General features: G+C 38.1%; 1 protein-coding gene across 50 annotated transcripts in view; it reads left to right on the top strand.

Annotated features, from left to right (window-relative positions):
- The first annotated feature begins 442 nt into the window (after positions 1-442).
- LOC100526730 (uncharacterized) overlaps positions 443-16,987 on the top strand; it is a 192,078-nt gene continuing 175,533 nt past the window's right edge. For 42 of the 50 annotated variants that reach the window (XM_053684694.1, XM_053684696.1, XM_053684650.1 and 39 more), the window contains exons 1-11: positions 444-593; positions 3,434-3,576; positions 4,454-4,570; positions 4,891-5,007; positions 6,247-6,300; positions 6,541-8,310; positions 8,685-8,879; positions 9,272-9,445; positions 11,666-11,839; positions 13,449-13,622; positions 14,397-14,570. In XM_053684694.1, coding sequence (XP_053540669.1) covers positions 3,524-3,576; positions 4,454-4,570; positions 4,891-5,007; positions 6,247-6,300; positions 6,541-8,310; positions 8,685-8,879; positions 9,272-9,445; positions 11,666-11,839; positions 13,449-13,622; positions 14,397-14,570 — 3,002 coding nt within the window. In that variant the 5' untranslated portion in view covers positions 444-593; positions 3,434-3,523. Of the gene's footprint in view, positions 594-3,433; positions 3,577-4,453; positions 4,571-4,890; positions 5,008-6,246; positions 6,301-6,540; positions 8,311-8,684; positions 8,880-9,271; positions 9,446-11,665; positions 11,840-13,448; positions 13,623-14,396; positions 14,571-16,987 lie in introns of all 50 variants that reach the window. The other 8 variants (XM_053684674.1, XM_053684679.1, XM_053684669.1 and 5 more) reach the window with 6 other exon arrangements.

Here is a 16,987-nt window from a genome sequence, read left to right as displayed (position 1 = left end):
GCGGGAGGAGGAGCTGTAGTGCACCAATGGTGACGCTAAAGCCCGCCCTCATTTACATGAAACTGCGGCTTTTGGAAAAACAACCGGAGAATGCGGATGTGATTATATAATAATAATAATAATAATAATAATAATAATAATAATAATAATAATAATAATAATAATAATAATAATAAGCGCGAAGGGAAAAACAGCGCAAGCGTTCAAAAAAAGAAAACATGATCAGAAATTGTCAGAGATCACAAAAACACCGTAATATAACCAAGGAAAACGATTTCGTGTGCGGTTCAGAAAACTTTAAATTCATGTTTCAGTTTTGTGCAATATAATTTTTCGTGTGTTTTTAAATGTTTGATTCACGCTTAATACAATACTTTTGAGGGTAAATGAATCTCATACCGCCCCGTTCTGCAGGCTTCAGCCGGTAGGGGGCGGAGCGACACGTCACGGGTAGAGAATCAGTTTTACGGAAAGTGAAAGAGTTTCTCTCTCAGACTCGACTCCATTGTGCCTCTGTTGGAAAAGCAGAAAAACCGCAACACCAGGCAGAAACGGTGATATTAATGTTACACAACATCGACTGCTGAATAAAAGTAAGTTATTTCTTTAACAGAAACGACTTTATATTTTATTTTACTGGTGTAAAAAGAGCAGTAAGAAAACTGCGTCACTTCCCCGGAACTGAAGTCATCTTCCCTGCAGCAGGGCGGTGGTTCAGACAGAACACCTTCACAGTGGAGCGGTTCAGAGAGGTTTATTTTCAGCTTGGACTCAAGTATAAAGAAATAAACTGCATTTACATGGACAACAATTATCCAACATTAACCCGATAAAGACAACTGCTTAAGAAACTACCATGTAAACCGCAATTTTAATTATCTTAATCTGATTAAAGTCGTACTCGAAGTACTGTTTTAATACCTGTTTTAGTCGCGTTATCGACATGTATTACAGACATGTAAACACCTTAATCACATTATTAACGTCGTGTGAGAGTTTTCACCGCATTTTGCGACAGGACACGATCACACACGGCAGTGATCAACTGTTTTCCGACAAACAAGAGAGCACGGCTGCGTCCCAAACCGCTTACATGACTACTATAGTCCTGTAGTGGGAGAAATACATGTATTACAGCTGCTATACAGTAGGGAAGTACGCGGTTTGGGACGCAGCCCACGGCTTCAAGCAGTTGTCTATTTGCACGGACAGCATGACCAATGATTAACTGCATTTAATGCTTTTGTAAAATTAAAAATAAAAACACCCAAAACTATACGGTCCCATAACGAAGACGTACTGTATGTCGATACGTGAAATTCTGGAGGGGATGGCGTGGAGATGTAATGACGTGTGCCGTTAATCAATCTGTGTTCTATAAAACATGAAAGGAATATTCTAAAAGTAACCCATGTAAACACCTTAATCACAATATTGTCTTACTCAGAGTAGGTTCAGTAATTAGGTTACTGCTGTCCATGTAAACGTACTCCAAGTCAGTGGTTAGTTGAAGGTTTTCACACTGCGGTTAAGCAGCAGCTCTTCCTGAAATCTCGCTTCATCTAGATGCACATAAACAGCAGCAGAAAAAGCTCCTTCACTTTCATACTAAACCATCATTTTAAATAAACAAGGAACACAACAAACACAACAATTGACAGTATTTATGAGTGTACAGGAAAAACGTTTTTATAACCCTTTACATTTAAATAATGGCAAAATCAATCAAGTTTATAGAGACACTATAAAGTAGTAAACCAAATAAACACATTTACTAAAACATCTTTTAAGAAACTATATTATTATTGTTGTTATAAATCTAACCATAAATATATATTTTTAAATGTGTAGATTCATAACGGTTCATTTCACAGAGGAAGTCTGACACCAAAATGTTAATATTTTATTTCGTCTTAAGACTGAAGTAAAAGGGACGTTTCAGATTGGTAGGTGATCAAACCCTCTCAGATCAGTTCACAGAGACCTACTATAAGCTCACAATAAAGATCAATTCATTTTACTGTAGAATTTTGAAGTAATACGTTTTTAAAAAGTGTAGATGGTTTATTTCACAGAGGAAATCTCTGACAACAAGATATTAATATTTTACTTCATCTAACTGCTGTAAGAGTAAAAGGGACGTTTCTAATCTAAAACCCACTCAGATCAGTTCACAGTGACCTACTCTATGCTCACAATAAACATCAATTCATTTTACTCTAAAGTTTCCCGGGGGAACGGAAAAGCATCAAAATGTAAATTTTCCTCCAATCTCATATTATTTTTCAGCACCATGTCCCCTTAGGGGCTCCGCAGGATAGTGTTCCTGTAGCTCAGTACTATCCTGTACACGTAACTGTAATAAAATGATTAAATAGTTAGTTAATATGATCATTTTTTGGCCATATAGTTTTAATGATAATTAAATGTGACACGGTAATACTAACCGGGAATTTTATCATGAAACCGGGAACCGTTTCATCCCTAATAGCGATCCATCCAGCTATCATCATATTGATAATCATTCATGCAGTAAGACTCTTCAGAATGAATTGTGATGATAAATGATAATAAATCACTGGTTTAGTAACAGAGGGTTGTGACGTTACTGTTGTGACTTGAAGCCACTGATTCCAACATTACTTCAAGAGGATGAAATACTCATTTTACTGAAAGATTTAGATACAAGTCATATTGCTATCTCGTAAATAAGATTTGTCTATGAACTATGAATGACTGACGTGGTGTGAGAGATGCGTTTCCAAAGCAACGGCACAAACGGAGATCTTTATTGTTATTATGGGATGTGTAAAAATAATAGACACTCTAGGTGATTAATGGTTATTATTGGTTTGTCCATGTGTGTGTCAATGAGAACTAGTGAATAAAGTCTGTTTCATAAAACAAGATGACGCATTTTCAGCACAACGGATAAAATGTATTATGGTACGTGTGATCCCTCTGTAAATACAGATCATGGATCGTTCACGGTCTAAAACAGTCATATGGAACACCCTTACTTTAGGCTCACAGAAATCATCTCTGTTTAGTACAACTGATTTCAGACTTACTGACTTCTGCCTCAGAATTTACAGTACATTTATTTAAACTAAAACCCATGTAATGCTGTTAAAGAGAAAGTGATATTAGAGTTAAAGTAGCACTTCTATTAACTACAAATCATTTTAGCTGCCTTCTGGGTTCGGACTTTTTATTTAAAGCATCACACTTACACTTCAAACTGTATCTCCTCCCTTCCAGCAGAGGTCTCCCTCCCCTGATTATTGATCTGTTCACCTCACCTCCACACATGCACACAATTTTATAAACATAAGATTTTGTTTCATCAAAGGAGAAACAGTTTTTCTTTAGTTGAGAGATGTGAAAGATTTTTTCCCCAATTGTAACTGTGTGTTTGTTTTGTGTTTTATAGGAGTGTCAGTAATTCCAGCAGAAGAGATCTGCATCTTCAGGACTCAGCTGTGTGTCCATGAGCTGTCTGTGTTTACACTAATATTCAAACATGGAGACCCCTGACCTGGACACAGAGAATGTGACCCCACCCATAAAGAAACGGTAAGCTTCCATGTCCTAGTATTTTAGTCATTAAATATTCATATCTGAAATATATAATGAGTTTATATGAAAATAATAACAAATATTTATACTAAGCATGAGAAGTTATCAGTCATCACTTGAAAAAACTGCTAGATTCCGTTGATTGTAATAAAATGATGTCCTTATGAATATGAACCATACAGTGGAACAGTAAAGAGACATGAGACGATACACTAAACACAGACAGGGCGTTATTTTGGTACTCAGTGTATATTATTTTGTATATTTCCTCATCACAAACTATTAATTTGTGGTTACGCCACTGCCAGCACAAACACCACGTGCTTCTGAATCGTTTTAGACATGGGTGAGACTTACAGTATCTCACAAAAGTGAGTACACCCCTCACATATGTGTAAATATTTGATGATATCTTTTCATGTGACAACACTGAAGAATTGTACATAGTTGAATAAAAAAGTGAAAAAAAGAATCAAATGACTGGACATTTAAGTATTTACGGTAATATGATTCAATATGATATACTGAACATTGCACATATTGTGTATGTAAAGAATACATTGTGTAAACTATGGGAGGCAGAGTAAACAAAAGCAGACAGTACAGAGGGGAAAGAAAAGGCAGTGTGAGGTAGCCGTTTAACAATGATCTCATCATGTGATATGACATCACTATACTTTGGCTCCTGAAAATTTGAATTGGTGCCTAAATGTTTTGGGTTTAGGAGCCAATGGCTCCTAGATTTATTTATTTTTTGCTTGGAGCCCTGATATCACGATATACGATATGATACAAATTCTCTCACCAATATTTTGTATCCTGATTATTGAGACAATGAAATTGTGTCTCATTCCCTCTCTATAATGTTGTACAGTAAACTACAGAGAAAGAGATCAGACTCCCCAGAACCCAGCTGTGTCTCCATGAAGAGCGATGCGTCTATGATTCCTCCTCAGAACTTTAGAAATAAAGACTCCTCATCTGTACACAGGTAACATCTCATAGTTCTCATAGTTTATGGGAGGCAGAGTAAACAAAAGCAGACAGTACAGAGGGGAAAGAAAAGGCAGTGTGAGGTAGCCGTTTAACAATGATATCATCATATAACCTATGACATCACTATATTTTGGCTCCTGAAAATTTGAATTGGTGCCTAAATGTTTTGGGTTTAGGACTAGATTTATTTATTTTTTGCTTGGAGCCCTGATATCACGATATACGATATAATACAAATTCTCTCATCAATATTTTGTATCCTGATTATTGAGACAATGAATTTGTGTCTCATTCCCTCTCTATAATGTTGTACAGTAAACTACAGAGAAAGAGATCAGACTCACCAGAACCCAGCTGTGTCTCCATGAAGAGTGATGCGTCTATGATTCCTCCTCAGAACTTTAGAAATAAAGACTCCTCATCTGTACACAGGTAACATCTCATAGTTCTCATAGTTAAAGTCACAGTTAATGTCTGTGCTACACAATCATTAGCAGCTATTTTGATTTATATTTTAGTTTCTTGGTCTTTAGTGATACTACAGAACTTCATGAAGATCAAAATGTCTTACAGGTGATGTCTTAAACGCTAAAGCAAGAAATGCAAATATAAGCAAAACAATCTATAGGAAACAATATGTAATGAGACTAAAACTACTACTACTACTATTACTAATAATAATAATAATGAACATGAGTTGTAATAGGAAATTAGAATTATGAAAATAATATGATGTACATAAACAGCAGACTATAAAATTTCATAAAACAGAAGCAAGTATTCAACACTGATTCTAAAATGAACAGGAAGTGTAAAGTAGCAACATTGTTGTTTTGTGCTAAAATCCAGTCACCATTGAGATCACGGTTACTTGGACGTGTCTCCATGAAGAGTGATGTGTCTGAGTATTTCTGTCAAATATAATAGAAAATGGAGACTCTTTATATGAACACAGACACTGATTATTTACCATAAATCATATAACTGACATTACAGAGTTTATTAATAATAATAATCACAATCAGCATTTTCCTCAATTTAAACATCTCACCTCCCAAAATCATGTCAGTGGGTCTACTGATAACTAAATTGTCCCTACAGGTGACAACTGAATCTCATCCACAGTGTCGTATAATTCTGGATAGAGTTACAGATTTTTATACCTGTGAACCTTTCTAGCAGGTTTTTAAAATAATAATGATCTGTATCTGCATCCATTCAGGACACATTATCTGTTCATTCTGAATGATGTCCTCATGTTCTGTTACAACCATAATGACCATATACAGTCCCCTCAACAAGTATCGGAACAGCGAGGCCAATTCTTTCGCTTTTGCTATACACTGAAGACATTTGGGTTGGAGATAAAAGATGAATGAGACAATAGATCAGAATTTCAGCTTTCATTTCCTGCATGATAAGGTGTCATGTTCTAAGTTATTTATCACATCTAGATGTAAATAAATAATAACTATCTAGAAATCCTCAAATTAAAACGGACACATTTTTTCTCCAGGTCCACAATGTTGGTGATGATGTATTTAGCAGTGTGTTTTCTAAATATTAATGCCCTTACTACAATTATTTGACTAAAATTAGGGCTAAATTTTAGACTACACTATTAAAGTGATGAAAGTTATTGTCTTTAACAGCTACAGTTTTTATTCCCAGTGTTGTACAGAAGTCAGGAGACAGAAGAGAAAAGAACATCATCACAGCTACAGGGTAAGATCAAACCCAACAACATGACTGTGACACTGACGCGCTGGTATTATAAACATCTCTGCTGTTATTTCCTGCAGAGTGATTAGATTATAGAACACATACTGTAGAATAAGGCAAATACACAGTGAGAACATCATAAAGAATGGTTATCTGTGGTAACAGTCAGAAAAAAGTGTGATCTTAAACTCTAATAATTAGATCCCATGTCTCACCATGTCTTCCTTCTTCACCCTGTCACAGACACGACCCAGAACCTGCTGCTGTAAATGACTTCCAGAAAAAGTTCAAATTAAATCTGGTGAAGAAGTTTCAGTGTTTAAATGGAGTGATGATAAACCCGGAAAACCAAACACTCCTGAATGAGATCTACACAGAGCTCTACATCACAGAGGGAGACAGTGGAGACGTCAGTAAAGAACATGAGGTGAGACAGATCGAGGGAACATCCAGGAGAACAACAACAGAGGAAACACCGATCAAATGCAATGACATCTTTAAGCCCTTATCTGATCAAGACAAACCCATCAGAACTGTGCTGACAAAGGGAGTCGCTGGCATCGGAAAAACAGTTACTGTGCAGAAGTTCATTCTGGACTGGGCTGAAGGGAAAGTAAATCAGGACGTCCAGCTCATGTTTCTACTTCCTTTCAGAGAGCTGAATTTGATGAAGGACCAGAAACTGAGTCTGATGGATCTCCTTCATGTCTGTTTTAAGGAGACAAAAGAAACAGAAATGTCCAGTTTGGAAAAGGTTCTGTTCATTTTTGACGGATTGGACGAGTGTCGTTTTCCTCTGGATTTCCAGAACACAGAGAGAGTGTGTGATGTAACTGAATCAGCATCAGTGCATGTGCTGCTGATAAACCTGATCAAAGGGAATCTGCTTCCCTCTGCTCTCATCTGGATCACCTCCCGACCAGCAGCAGCTGATCAAATCCCCTCTGAGTGTGTCCATCGAGTCACAGAGGTACGAGGGTTCAATGACCCACAGAAGGAGGAGTACTTCAGGAAGAGGATCAGTGATCAGAGCCTGGCCAATAACATCATCACACACCTGAAGTCATTAAGAAGCCTCTACATCATGTGCCACATCCCAGTCTTCTGCTGGATTTCAGCCACTGTTCTAGAGAGAATGTTGGATGAAGCAGAGAGTGGAGAGATGCCCAAGACTCTGACTCAAATGTACACACACTTCCTCATCATTCAAACAAACATCATAAGAGAAAAGTACTCGAAGAAGCAGGAGAATGATGAAGAAATGCTTCTCAAACTGGGACACCTGGCTTTTCAGCAACTGATGAAAGGCAACCTGATCTTCTATGAGGAAGACCTGAGAGAGTGTGGCATTGATGTGAGAGAAGCAGCAGTGTATTCAGGTGTGTGTACTCAGATCTTCAGAGAAGAGTTTGGGCTTCACCAGAGTAAAGTGTACTGCTTTGTTCATCTGAGCATTCAGGAGCATCTCGCAGCTCTGTACGTGCACCTGACATTCATGAAGGAAAAGAGAAATGTTCTTGAACAGAGTCGGGACTTTAAGACAATTTCAGATGTCCACAAGAGTGCTGTACATCAGGCCCTAAAGAGTCAGACTGGACATCTGGATCTTTTCCTCCGCTTTCTTCTGGGTCTCTCACTGGAGTCCAATCAGAAACTCTTACATGCCTTAGTAACACATACAGGAAGTAGCTCCCAGACAGGAAAGGGGGACACAGTACAGTACATCAAGGAGATGATCAGTGGAGATCTCCCTACAGAGAAATCCATCAATCTGTTCCACTGTCTGAATGAACTGGGGGACAATTCTCTAGTGGAGGAAATCCAACGCTACCTGAAATCTGGAACACAAAGTGAACTCTCTTCTTCACAGTGGTCTGCTCTGGTGTTTGTCTTACTGACATCAGCAGAGGAGCTGGAGGAATTTGACCTGAGTAAATATATCTCTACAGATAAAATAAGAGATTGGATTCTTGTGAAGGTGATGCCTGTGATTGCAGCATCCAGAAAAGCAATGTAAGTAAAGCTGAATAGAACTGTTCTACTGTTACAGTGTTAAGAGAACAAATCAAATGTCTTAGCTGTTCAGATCAATCTAACTCTTCATGACACTTTAGACTCTTTCTTTTCTCCTATTAATAACATTTTAGATCAGACTCTTCTTTCCCATTTGGTGTCCCGGATCTTATACTCCATGTTTATACAATGTGTGTGTGATGATGTACGCAGCTGAAAACTCCCACCAAGCCGAATCTGAACAGCTCTGACTGTGTGGGACTTTTGTCTAACTGATGTTTGTGCTTTTGAAGCTGAGAAGTTGCAGTGAAAGCTTTGAGGACTTGTTTGATAATTTGCATTACTGTTAGTTCATTATGTATTATTTCCTTCAGTATCAGGTGTGATACAATTAAAAACAGTGGTTGTAGAGCTCTGGCCTCAGTGCTCAGCTCAGAAACCTCCAATCTGAGAGAACTGCATCTGACTGTGGATACACTGGATCTGACTGGGAATAAACTAGGAGACTCAGGAGTGAAGCGTCTCTCTGCTCTACTGGAGAATCCTCAGTGTAAAGTAAAAAATCTGAGGTAAGATCATCTCTCTGAGAGACACAGTACCTCACTAAAAGCTGCAGTTAATAGTTGTGTACAGTTCTGTTTTTTCAGTTAAATCAGTACAACATACAGAACAAATATATTAGTCATTAAACATATCACTTGTGCATTAAAGTAATAATTAAATGCACTTAGACATGTGTATAAAACACATTTATACAGAGATTTAATTTAAAAACACCCTGACTCATTACTTTTAACATAAACCAGCAGTAGTTTTACACCATAATTGGTCAGTATTAATAATATCTTGTGATTGGACAAGAGAAGGGAGACAGTCCAACACAACACACATCATCTTTACAGTAAGTTTTAAACCAAGATGAAAATGTGTTGATGAAGAGTGTGTCATTGTGTCTCTGCAGGTTGTGGAGGTGTGATATATCAGATGAAGGCTGTGCTGCTCTGACTTCAGCTCTGAGATCAAACCCCTCACACCTGAGAGAACTGGATCTGTCTGTGAATAATCTAGGAGACTCAGGAGTGAAGAGTCTCTCTGCTGTACTGGAGAATCTTCTCTGTAAACTGGAGATACTGAGGTAAGATCATCTCTCTGAGAGTCACATGACCTCCTCCTCAGTAAGACACATTCTCTAATAGTGAGACTGAAGCAGAGGTTTTAGGTTCATCATCAATGTCCTGAGGAGGAAGATTGTTTCTTTTCACTGCACACTGATGATCTGTCACAGAGTCTTTGGGTCAGATGTACGTATGTGAGAAGCTGCAGCACAAAACGTGACTTGATGCGACTGCAATGTGTCTAAAATTACTGTGAAATTTACTACAACACTGTAACTAATCACACAAACTGCAGCTCAGACACAAACTAAATACACTGTGTGTGATGCAGGGTTTAAATGCAGCAGGGAAACAGTGCAAATGATCTCAAAATATAGAATTCATCAATTAAAATGAGAAGTTAATGTCATAGAACTGAAACGGTAAAATAATTATTAAACATTTGATTTTTAATTAAAATGGAGTAGTTATGATTAAGGGTTGCCAGATCTGCTTTACAGAATCAGCCCAATGGACTTCACTGTAAATTTATCAGTCTCACACTTACTTACTTTTTTCCCTCTGGGGAACACAGACCACTGACGACCTTCCACCATCTTTCACAGTTGTTCTCTAACCTTTCCAGTTGTTTTCACTCCTTTAGACCTATCAACACACAGAGTATTATTTTAATGACTTTGGGGGTCATTTATCGATCTTTTAGTAAAGTTGTGTGTAAATGTTTGCGTGAGTCAAACCCAGCTCGAATTTTCCACCGGATTTACAAAAGTCTCTGAAAGTCTGATTTTCTTCGTACTCGCTTTAATCATTAGTTTTATTTGTCTTCATTTATGGGTTTGTATTGGCTCACTTTTTTATATTCTTTAATAATCTCCAATAATATAAAACATCTGGTTTTCACAAATGTTGACAGTGGGCTCTTAGTCCCTGATCTAGTGAACTAGCATGAGGATGTGTTTTTTGATAGAATCTCCAAAGAACGTCTGTAAGTCTCTCTGGATAAAGGAGTCTGCTAAACGCTGTAAACCTGTTAAAAAATAAACAGTTTAAACTCAACAGAATAGTCTAGATATAAAATTGCAGTATTCCCTGCAAATGATATGATTTGAAGTTGATCAAGTCAAGGTTTACATTCGTTAGTCTGGGGCTCAAGCTGGGAAATGTGAAGAAAAGAATTTGACTGTGCTGTAATGTACATGTGATAAATAAAGACTTCTTCTTATGTATAAATGTACACACACTCAGGAGCACGAGTAGAATACGAATGAACAGGATTTTCATGAACACCAAATTTCTTGTGTAAACGCTCGTACAAACGATTTACACACAAACCCGTTCATATCCAGTTTTATAAATGAGGCACATTGTTAATTAGAATAAACAGATGATATTAAATCCTCATGTCATTCTGAATAATAAAATCCCACACATCATCTTTAATGTGATGAAAATGTGTTGATGAATGTGTCTCTCTCACCGTTTACATGGACAGCGGTAGTCTAATTATTGGCCTTACTCTGAGTAAGATAATAATGTGATTAAGGTGTTTACATGAGTCGCTTTTAGAATACTCCTGTCATGTTCCTGTTTTACATGTTTTAGAACATAATTAGATTAACAGCCCGCGTCATTACGTCACCGCGACACGCCGTCCGACGTCCCTCCAGAATCTCACGTATTAACATACGGCTCCTCTTCGTTATGGTACCGTATACAGTTTTGGGTGTTTCATTTTTAATTTTACGAACGCTTGAAGTGCAGTTGATAATTTGTCATGCTGTACGTGCAAATAGACAACCGCTTGTAGCCGTGTGTTGCGTCACAAACCGCATACTTACTGTCTATATAATTGCTGAGATACATGTATTTTTCCCCACTACAGGCCTATAGTAGGCAAGTATGCGGTTTGGGACAGAGCCGAGCTCTCTTGTTCGCCGTGAAATGTTGAGCACTGCCGTGTGTGATCGTGTCCTGTCGCAAACTGCGGTGAAAACTCGCACAGCGTTCAAATTGTGATTAAGGTGTTTACATGTCTGTAATGCACGTCGATAATGCGACTAAAACAGGAATACTCCACCTGCCTTAATTCGATTATTGCTTACCTCGAGTATGACCTTAATCAGATCAAGGTAATTAAAAATTGCTGTTTACATGGTAGTTTCTTAATTAGAGTATGGTCTTAATCGGGTTAAGAGTGGATTATTGTTGTCCATGTAAACGCACTGATTGTGTCTCTGCAGGTTGGGTTTTTGTGGTGTCTCAGATGAAGGCTGTGCTGCTCTGACTTCAGCTCTGAGATCAAACCCCTCACACCTGAGAGAACTGGATCTGTCTGAGAATAAACTAGGAGACTCAGGAGTGAAGAGTCTCTCTGCTGTACTGGAGAATCCTCTCTGTAAACTGGAGAAACTGAGGTAAGATCATCTCTCTGAGAGTCACATGACCTGCTCCTCAGTAAGACACATTCTCTAATAGTGAGACTGAAGCAGAGGTTTTAGGTTCATCATCAATGTCCTGAGGAGGAAGATTGTTTCTTTTCACTGCACACTGATGATCTGTCACAGAGTCTTTGGGTCAGATGTACGTATGTGAGAAGCTGCAGCACAAAACGTGACTTGATGCGACTGCAATGTGTCTAAAATTACTGTGAAATTTACTACAACACTGTAACTAATCACACAAACTGCAGCTCCGACACAAACTAAATACACTGTGTGTGATGCAGGGTTTAAATGCAGCAGGGAAACGGTGCAAATGATCTCAAAATATAGAATTTATCAATTAAAATGAGAAGTTAATGTTATAGAATTTAACACGTTAATACATTTTATGTGTAAAACTTTCAATAAATAATTTTTAATTAAAATGGAGTTACTATGAAAAGGGTTGCCAGATCTGCTTTACAGAAGCAGTCCAATGGACTTCACTGTAAATTTATCAGTCTCTTACTTACTTACTTTTTTCCCTCTGGGGAACACAGACCACTGACGACCTTCCACCATCTTTCACAGTTGTTCTCTAACCTCTCCAGTTGTTTTCACTCCTTTAGACCTATCAACACCCAAAGTATTATTTTAATGACTTTGGGGGTCATTTATCGATCTTTTAGTGAAGTTGTGTGTAAATGTTTGCGTGAGTCAAACCCAACTCGAGTTTTCCACCGGATTTACAAAAGTCTCTGAAAGTCTGATTTTCTTCGTACTCGCTTTAATGATTAGTTTTATTTGTCTTAATTTATGGGTTTGTATTGGCTCACTTTTAAAATGTTTTTAAATAAACTCCAATAATATAAAACATCTGGTTTTCACAAATGTTGTCAGTGGTGCTCTTAGTCCCTGATCTAGTGAACTAGCATGAGGATGTGTTTTTGATAGAAACTCCAAAGAACTTCTATAAGTCTCTCTGGATAAAGGAGTCTGATAAACGCCATAAACATGTTAAAAATAAACTATTTAAACTCAACAGGATATTCCAGGTATAATATTACAGTAATCCATGCAAATTCTATGATTTGAAGTTGATCAAGTCAATGTTTACATTATTTAGTCTGGGGCAGTGGTGGCTCACCATTAAGGCTATGGGTTACTGGTCAGAAGTTTGGGCCCTTGAGCAAGGCCCTTAACCCTATCTGCTCCAGGGGGCGCTGTATCATGTCTGATCCTGCGCTCTGACTCCAACTTCCTAACAAGCTGGGAAATGTGAAGAAAAGAATTTGACTGTGCTGTAATGTATATGTGATAAATAAAGACTTCTTCTTATGTATAAATGTACACACACTCAGGAGCACGAGTAGAATACGAATGAACAGGATTTTCATGAATAGCAAATTTCTTGTGTAAACGCTCGTACAAACGATTTACACACAAACCCGTTCATATCCAGTTTTATAAATGAGGCACATTGTTAATTAGAATAAACAGATGATATTAAATCCTCATGTCATTCTGAATAATAAAATCCCACACATCATCTTTAAAGTAATGAAAATGTGTTGATGAAGAGTGTGTCATTGTGTCTCTGCAGGTTGCGTGAGTGTGGTGTCTCAGATGAAGGCTGTGCTGCTCTGACTTCAGCTCTGAGATCAAACCCCTCACACCTGAGAGAACTGGATCTGTCTCTGAATAAACTAGGAGACTCAGGAGTGAAGAGTCTCGCTGCTGTACTGGAGAATCCTCTCTGTAAACTGGAGATACTGAGGTAAGATCATCTCTCTGAGAGTCACATGACCTGCTCCTCAGTAAGACACATTCTCTAATAGTGAGACTGAAGCAGAGGTTTTAGGTTCATCATCAATGTCCTGAGGAGGAAGATTGTTTCTTTTCACTGCACACTGATGATCTGTCACAGAGTCTTTGGGTCAGATGTACGTATGTGAGAAGCTGCAGCACAAAACGTGACTTGATGCGACTGCAATGTGTCTAAAATTACTGTGAAATTTACTACAACACTGTAACTAATCACACAAACTGCAGCTCAGACACAAACTAAATACACTGTGTGACAAAACTGGTGACAAAACAAAAGCTTGTATTATATTTTCGTCTGCGTCCGTTACAAATTGCGCCATTTTTTTCTTTATTTTCCGCCAAAGCTTCCGGTGACGTCTACGTCGGGTTGTTTCCCGAAGTGTATAGTGTAAATGCAGATATCGGATATGGGTCACTTTTAAAAGGAGATGTAAGCGGGTCGTCAAGACCTGCAGAGTAAATGCAGCCATAAAGTCTCTCTGGATAAAGGAGTCTGCTAAACGATGTATACATGTTAAAAATAAACAATTTAAACTCAACAGGATATTCTAAATGTCAAAAATGTATCATGTCTGATCCTACGCTCTGACTCCAACTTCCTAACAAGCTGGGAAATGTGAAGAAAATAATTTCACTGTGCTGTAATGCATATGTGATAAATAAAGACTTCTGAATAATGTGATGAAAATGTGTTGATGAAGAGTGTGTCATTGTGTCTCTGCAGGTTGTGGAGGTGTGATATATCAGATGAAGGCTGTGCTGCTCTGACTTCAGCTCTGAGATCAAACCCCTCACACCTGAGAGAACTGGATCTGTCTGGGAATAAACTAGGAGACTCAGGAGTGAAGAGTCTCTCTGCTGTACTGGAGAATCCTCTCTGTAAACTGGAGATACTGAAGTAAGATCATCTCTGTGAGAGTCACATGACCTGCTCCTCAGTAAGACACATTCTCTAATAGTGAGACTGAAGCAGAGGTTTTAGGTTCATCATCAATGTCCTGAGGAGGAAGATTGTTTCTTTTCACTGCACACTGATGATCTCTCACAGAGTCTTTGGGTCAGATGTACGTATGTGAGAAGCTGCAGCACAAAACGTGACTTGATGCGACTGCAATGTGTCTAAAATTACTGTGAAATTTACTACAACACTGTAACTAATCACACAAACTGCAGCTCAGACACAAACTAAATACACTGTGTGATGCAGGGTGAAATTCTTAAAGAGGAAATTTTGTTCTGTTAGTGAGGATTCTTTCAGTACGTCTGTGTCTAGCTGCTATGAACTGAGTTGCCAGGTCTGTGTTACAGAAGCACCTGAATAAACAAGCAGTATTAAACTTATGCAGTTTTCCTCAGTAATGAAAACACACACACACACACACACAATATACACTAAAAAGCATTAAAAATACGTCAAAACATTGTGTTTCATCATAAATGATGAGTGATTTTTAAAATGATAGTGAGACTGAAGCAGAGGAATAATAATAAAACAGGGTCTAATGTTCTTCCAAGTCACTGGAATGTGTGTTAAATAACAGACACAAACATCTGCATAAATAAAACAGTCAGACTTGTTCTTGTGAATAATCCATTTAACCATTCAGTCTCTCTCTCTCTCTCTCTCTCTCTCTCTCTCTCTCTCTCTCTCTCACACACACACACACACTCATTTCAAGATGCACAAAGTATGTCTTGATGTTCATAAACTGAGAGAGTGAAGAGTTTGTCATTGTGTCTCTGCAGGTTGTGTGATTGTCGTGTCTCAGGTGAAGGCTGTGCTGCTCTGACTTCAGCTCTGAGATCAAACCCCTCACACCTGAGAGAACTGGATCTGTATGGGAATAATCTAGGAGTCTCAGGAGTGAAGTGTCGCTCTGCTCTGAAGAATGATGAACATTACAAACTACAGACACTGGGGTGAGTAATGATCTTTTTTAGATAAACACTGAAACAAATTAAAAGACTGACAGCATTATTTTGTACATTATTTTGTACATTATTTTGTACATTAGTATTATTTTGTACATTTAGTTTTAGTTGCAGTAAATATCAGATTATCAGATACTGGATTAAAATTGTACTATATTCTATTTAATCAGACTTTTTCTAACAATGAGCTTTAATGCTGTTTGGTGTTGATTTAAAATTGATATGAAAGCAGAAGACAGGGAGTCAGACAGAGTCTACAAAATGTCAGCACTGAGTGTATGAGAGTGATTGTAGATGAACACCACGTCTCCTTGTGACACCCTGCTATCTCTGACTTCATACTGCTGCTTTTGTCTGAATCAGATGATCTCGGCTTTTCCCCGTTTCTGATCGGCAGCAGATTTTCTCCTCCACTCTCATAAAAGCGAATTAAAATCATCATCTTTGATGCCACACTGCTACAAATATTTTATTTAAGGAGTCCCTTTACTCTGACACTCCTTCCAGCACTCCACCTCCACACCGTGCCTTCTGTCATTCCTGTAAAGTTCCCCTCCGCTTGTTCTTAACGTCTGCACTTAAATACACGTGTAGAACAAGAGATAAAACACATAGCAGTGATCACTGTTTTCAGAATAAAGCTCTACAGCCTGTGATTGTATAAGAGCAGTGATGTGATGGTAAATATCTGCTCATGGTCCTGTTAGATCTTGTGGAAGTTCTCATCTGTTCTAGCTAAATGTTCTAACAAATGTATTCTATAAGAATGAAGGAATGTTGAATGATTATGAACAGGAGATGATAATGTTTTCCTGCAGCAGAGATGATTACATGCTGTTGATCATGAAGTACCACAGTCTAGATTTTGGTTATTAATTCAGATATCTGTCTTTTACACTTTAATAGACTACCCCATCTCTGTTCTGAGTAGAACGACCTGTGACCCCTGGACAACATTTCCTCAATCCCAATGAAAACCTGAGGGATTATTTGGAACAGCAGGTGAAAAACCACACGGACTCCAGCTGAAGGCAGTCAGAGAAAGACGGAGCTGAAATGGACAGGAACGGTTTCATGACATTGGTGGGATTCTCACCTGACAGGATCAGCATCTGAGGAGTTTATGTGAAGAAGCCCCTAGGAGACTCACCACAAGTCACATTTCTCACTCTGTCCTTTAGTTGGTGTTTAATAGTGTAGATCTTTTGGTTCCAGGATCAGATCTAATCTGTTCTTTATTTTCTCTTATGTCTGATCCCCATTTCTTTGCTAGTATCAGCTGATCATACCCGGTATGGGATCAGTGCCTTCTCTATTACTTAAGTATACACTACTTGCTATATTTTGAAGAAGTGAATATATAAGTACAATATAATTAATGAT

This window comes from Ictalurus punctatus, chromosome 12, assembly GCF_001660625.3.
Source record: "Ictalurus punctatus breed USDA103 chromosome 12, Coco_2.0, whole genome shotgun sequence".
Lineage (NCBI taxonomy): Eukaryota > Metazoa > Chordata > Actinopteri > Siluriformes > Ictaluridae > Ictalurus > Ictalurus punctatus.
Note: the sequence above shows the minus strand (reverse complement) of the source record. Positions and strands in the feature narration are given on the sequence as shown.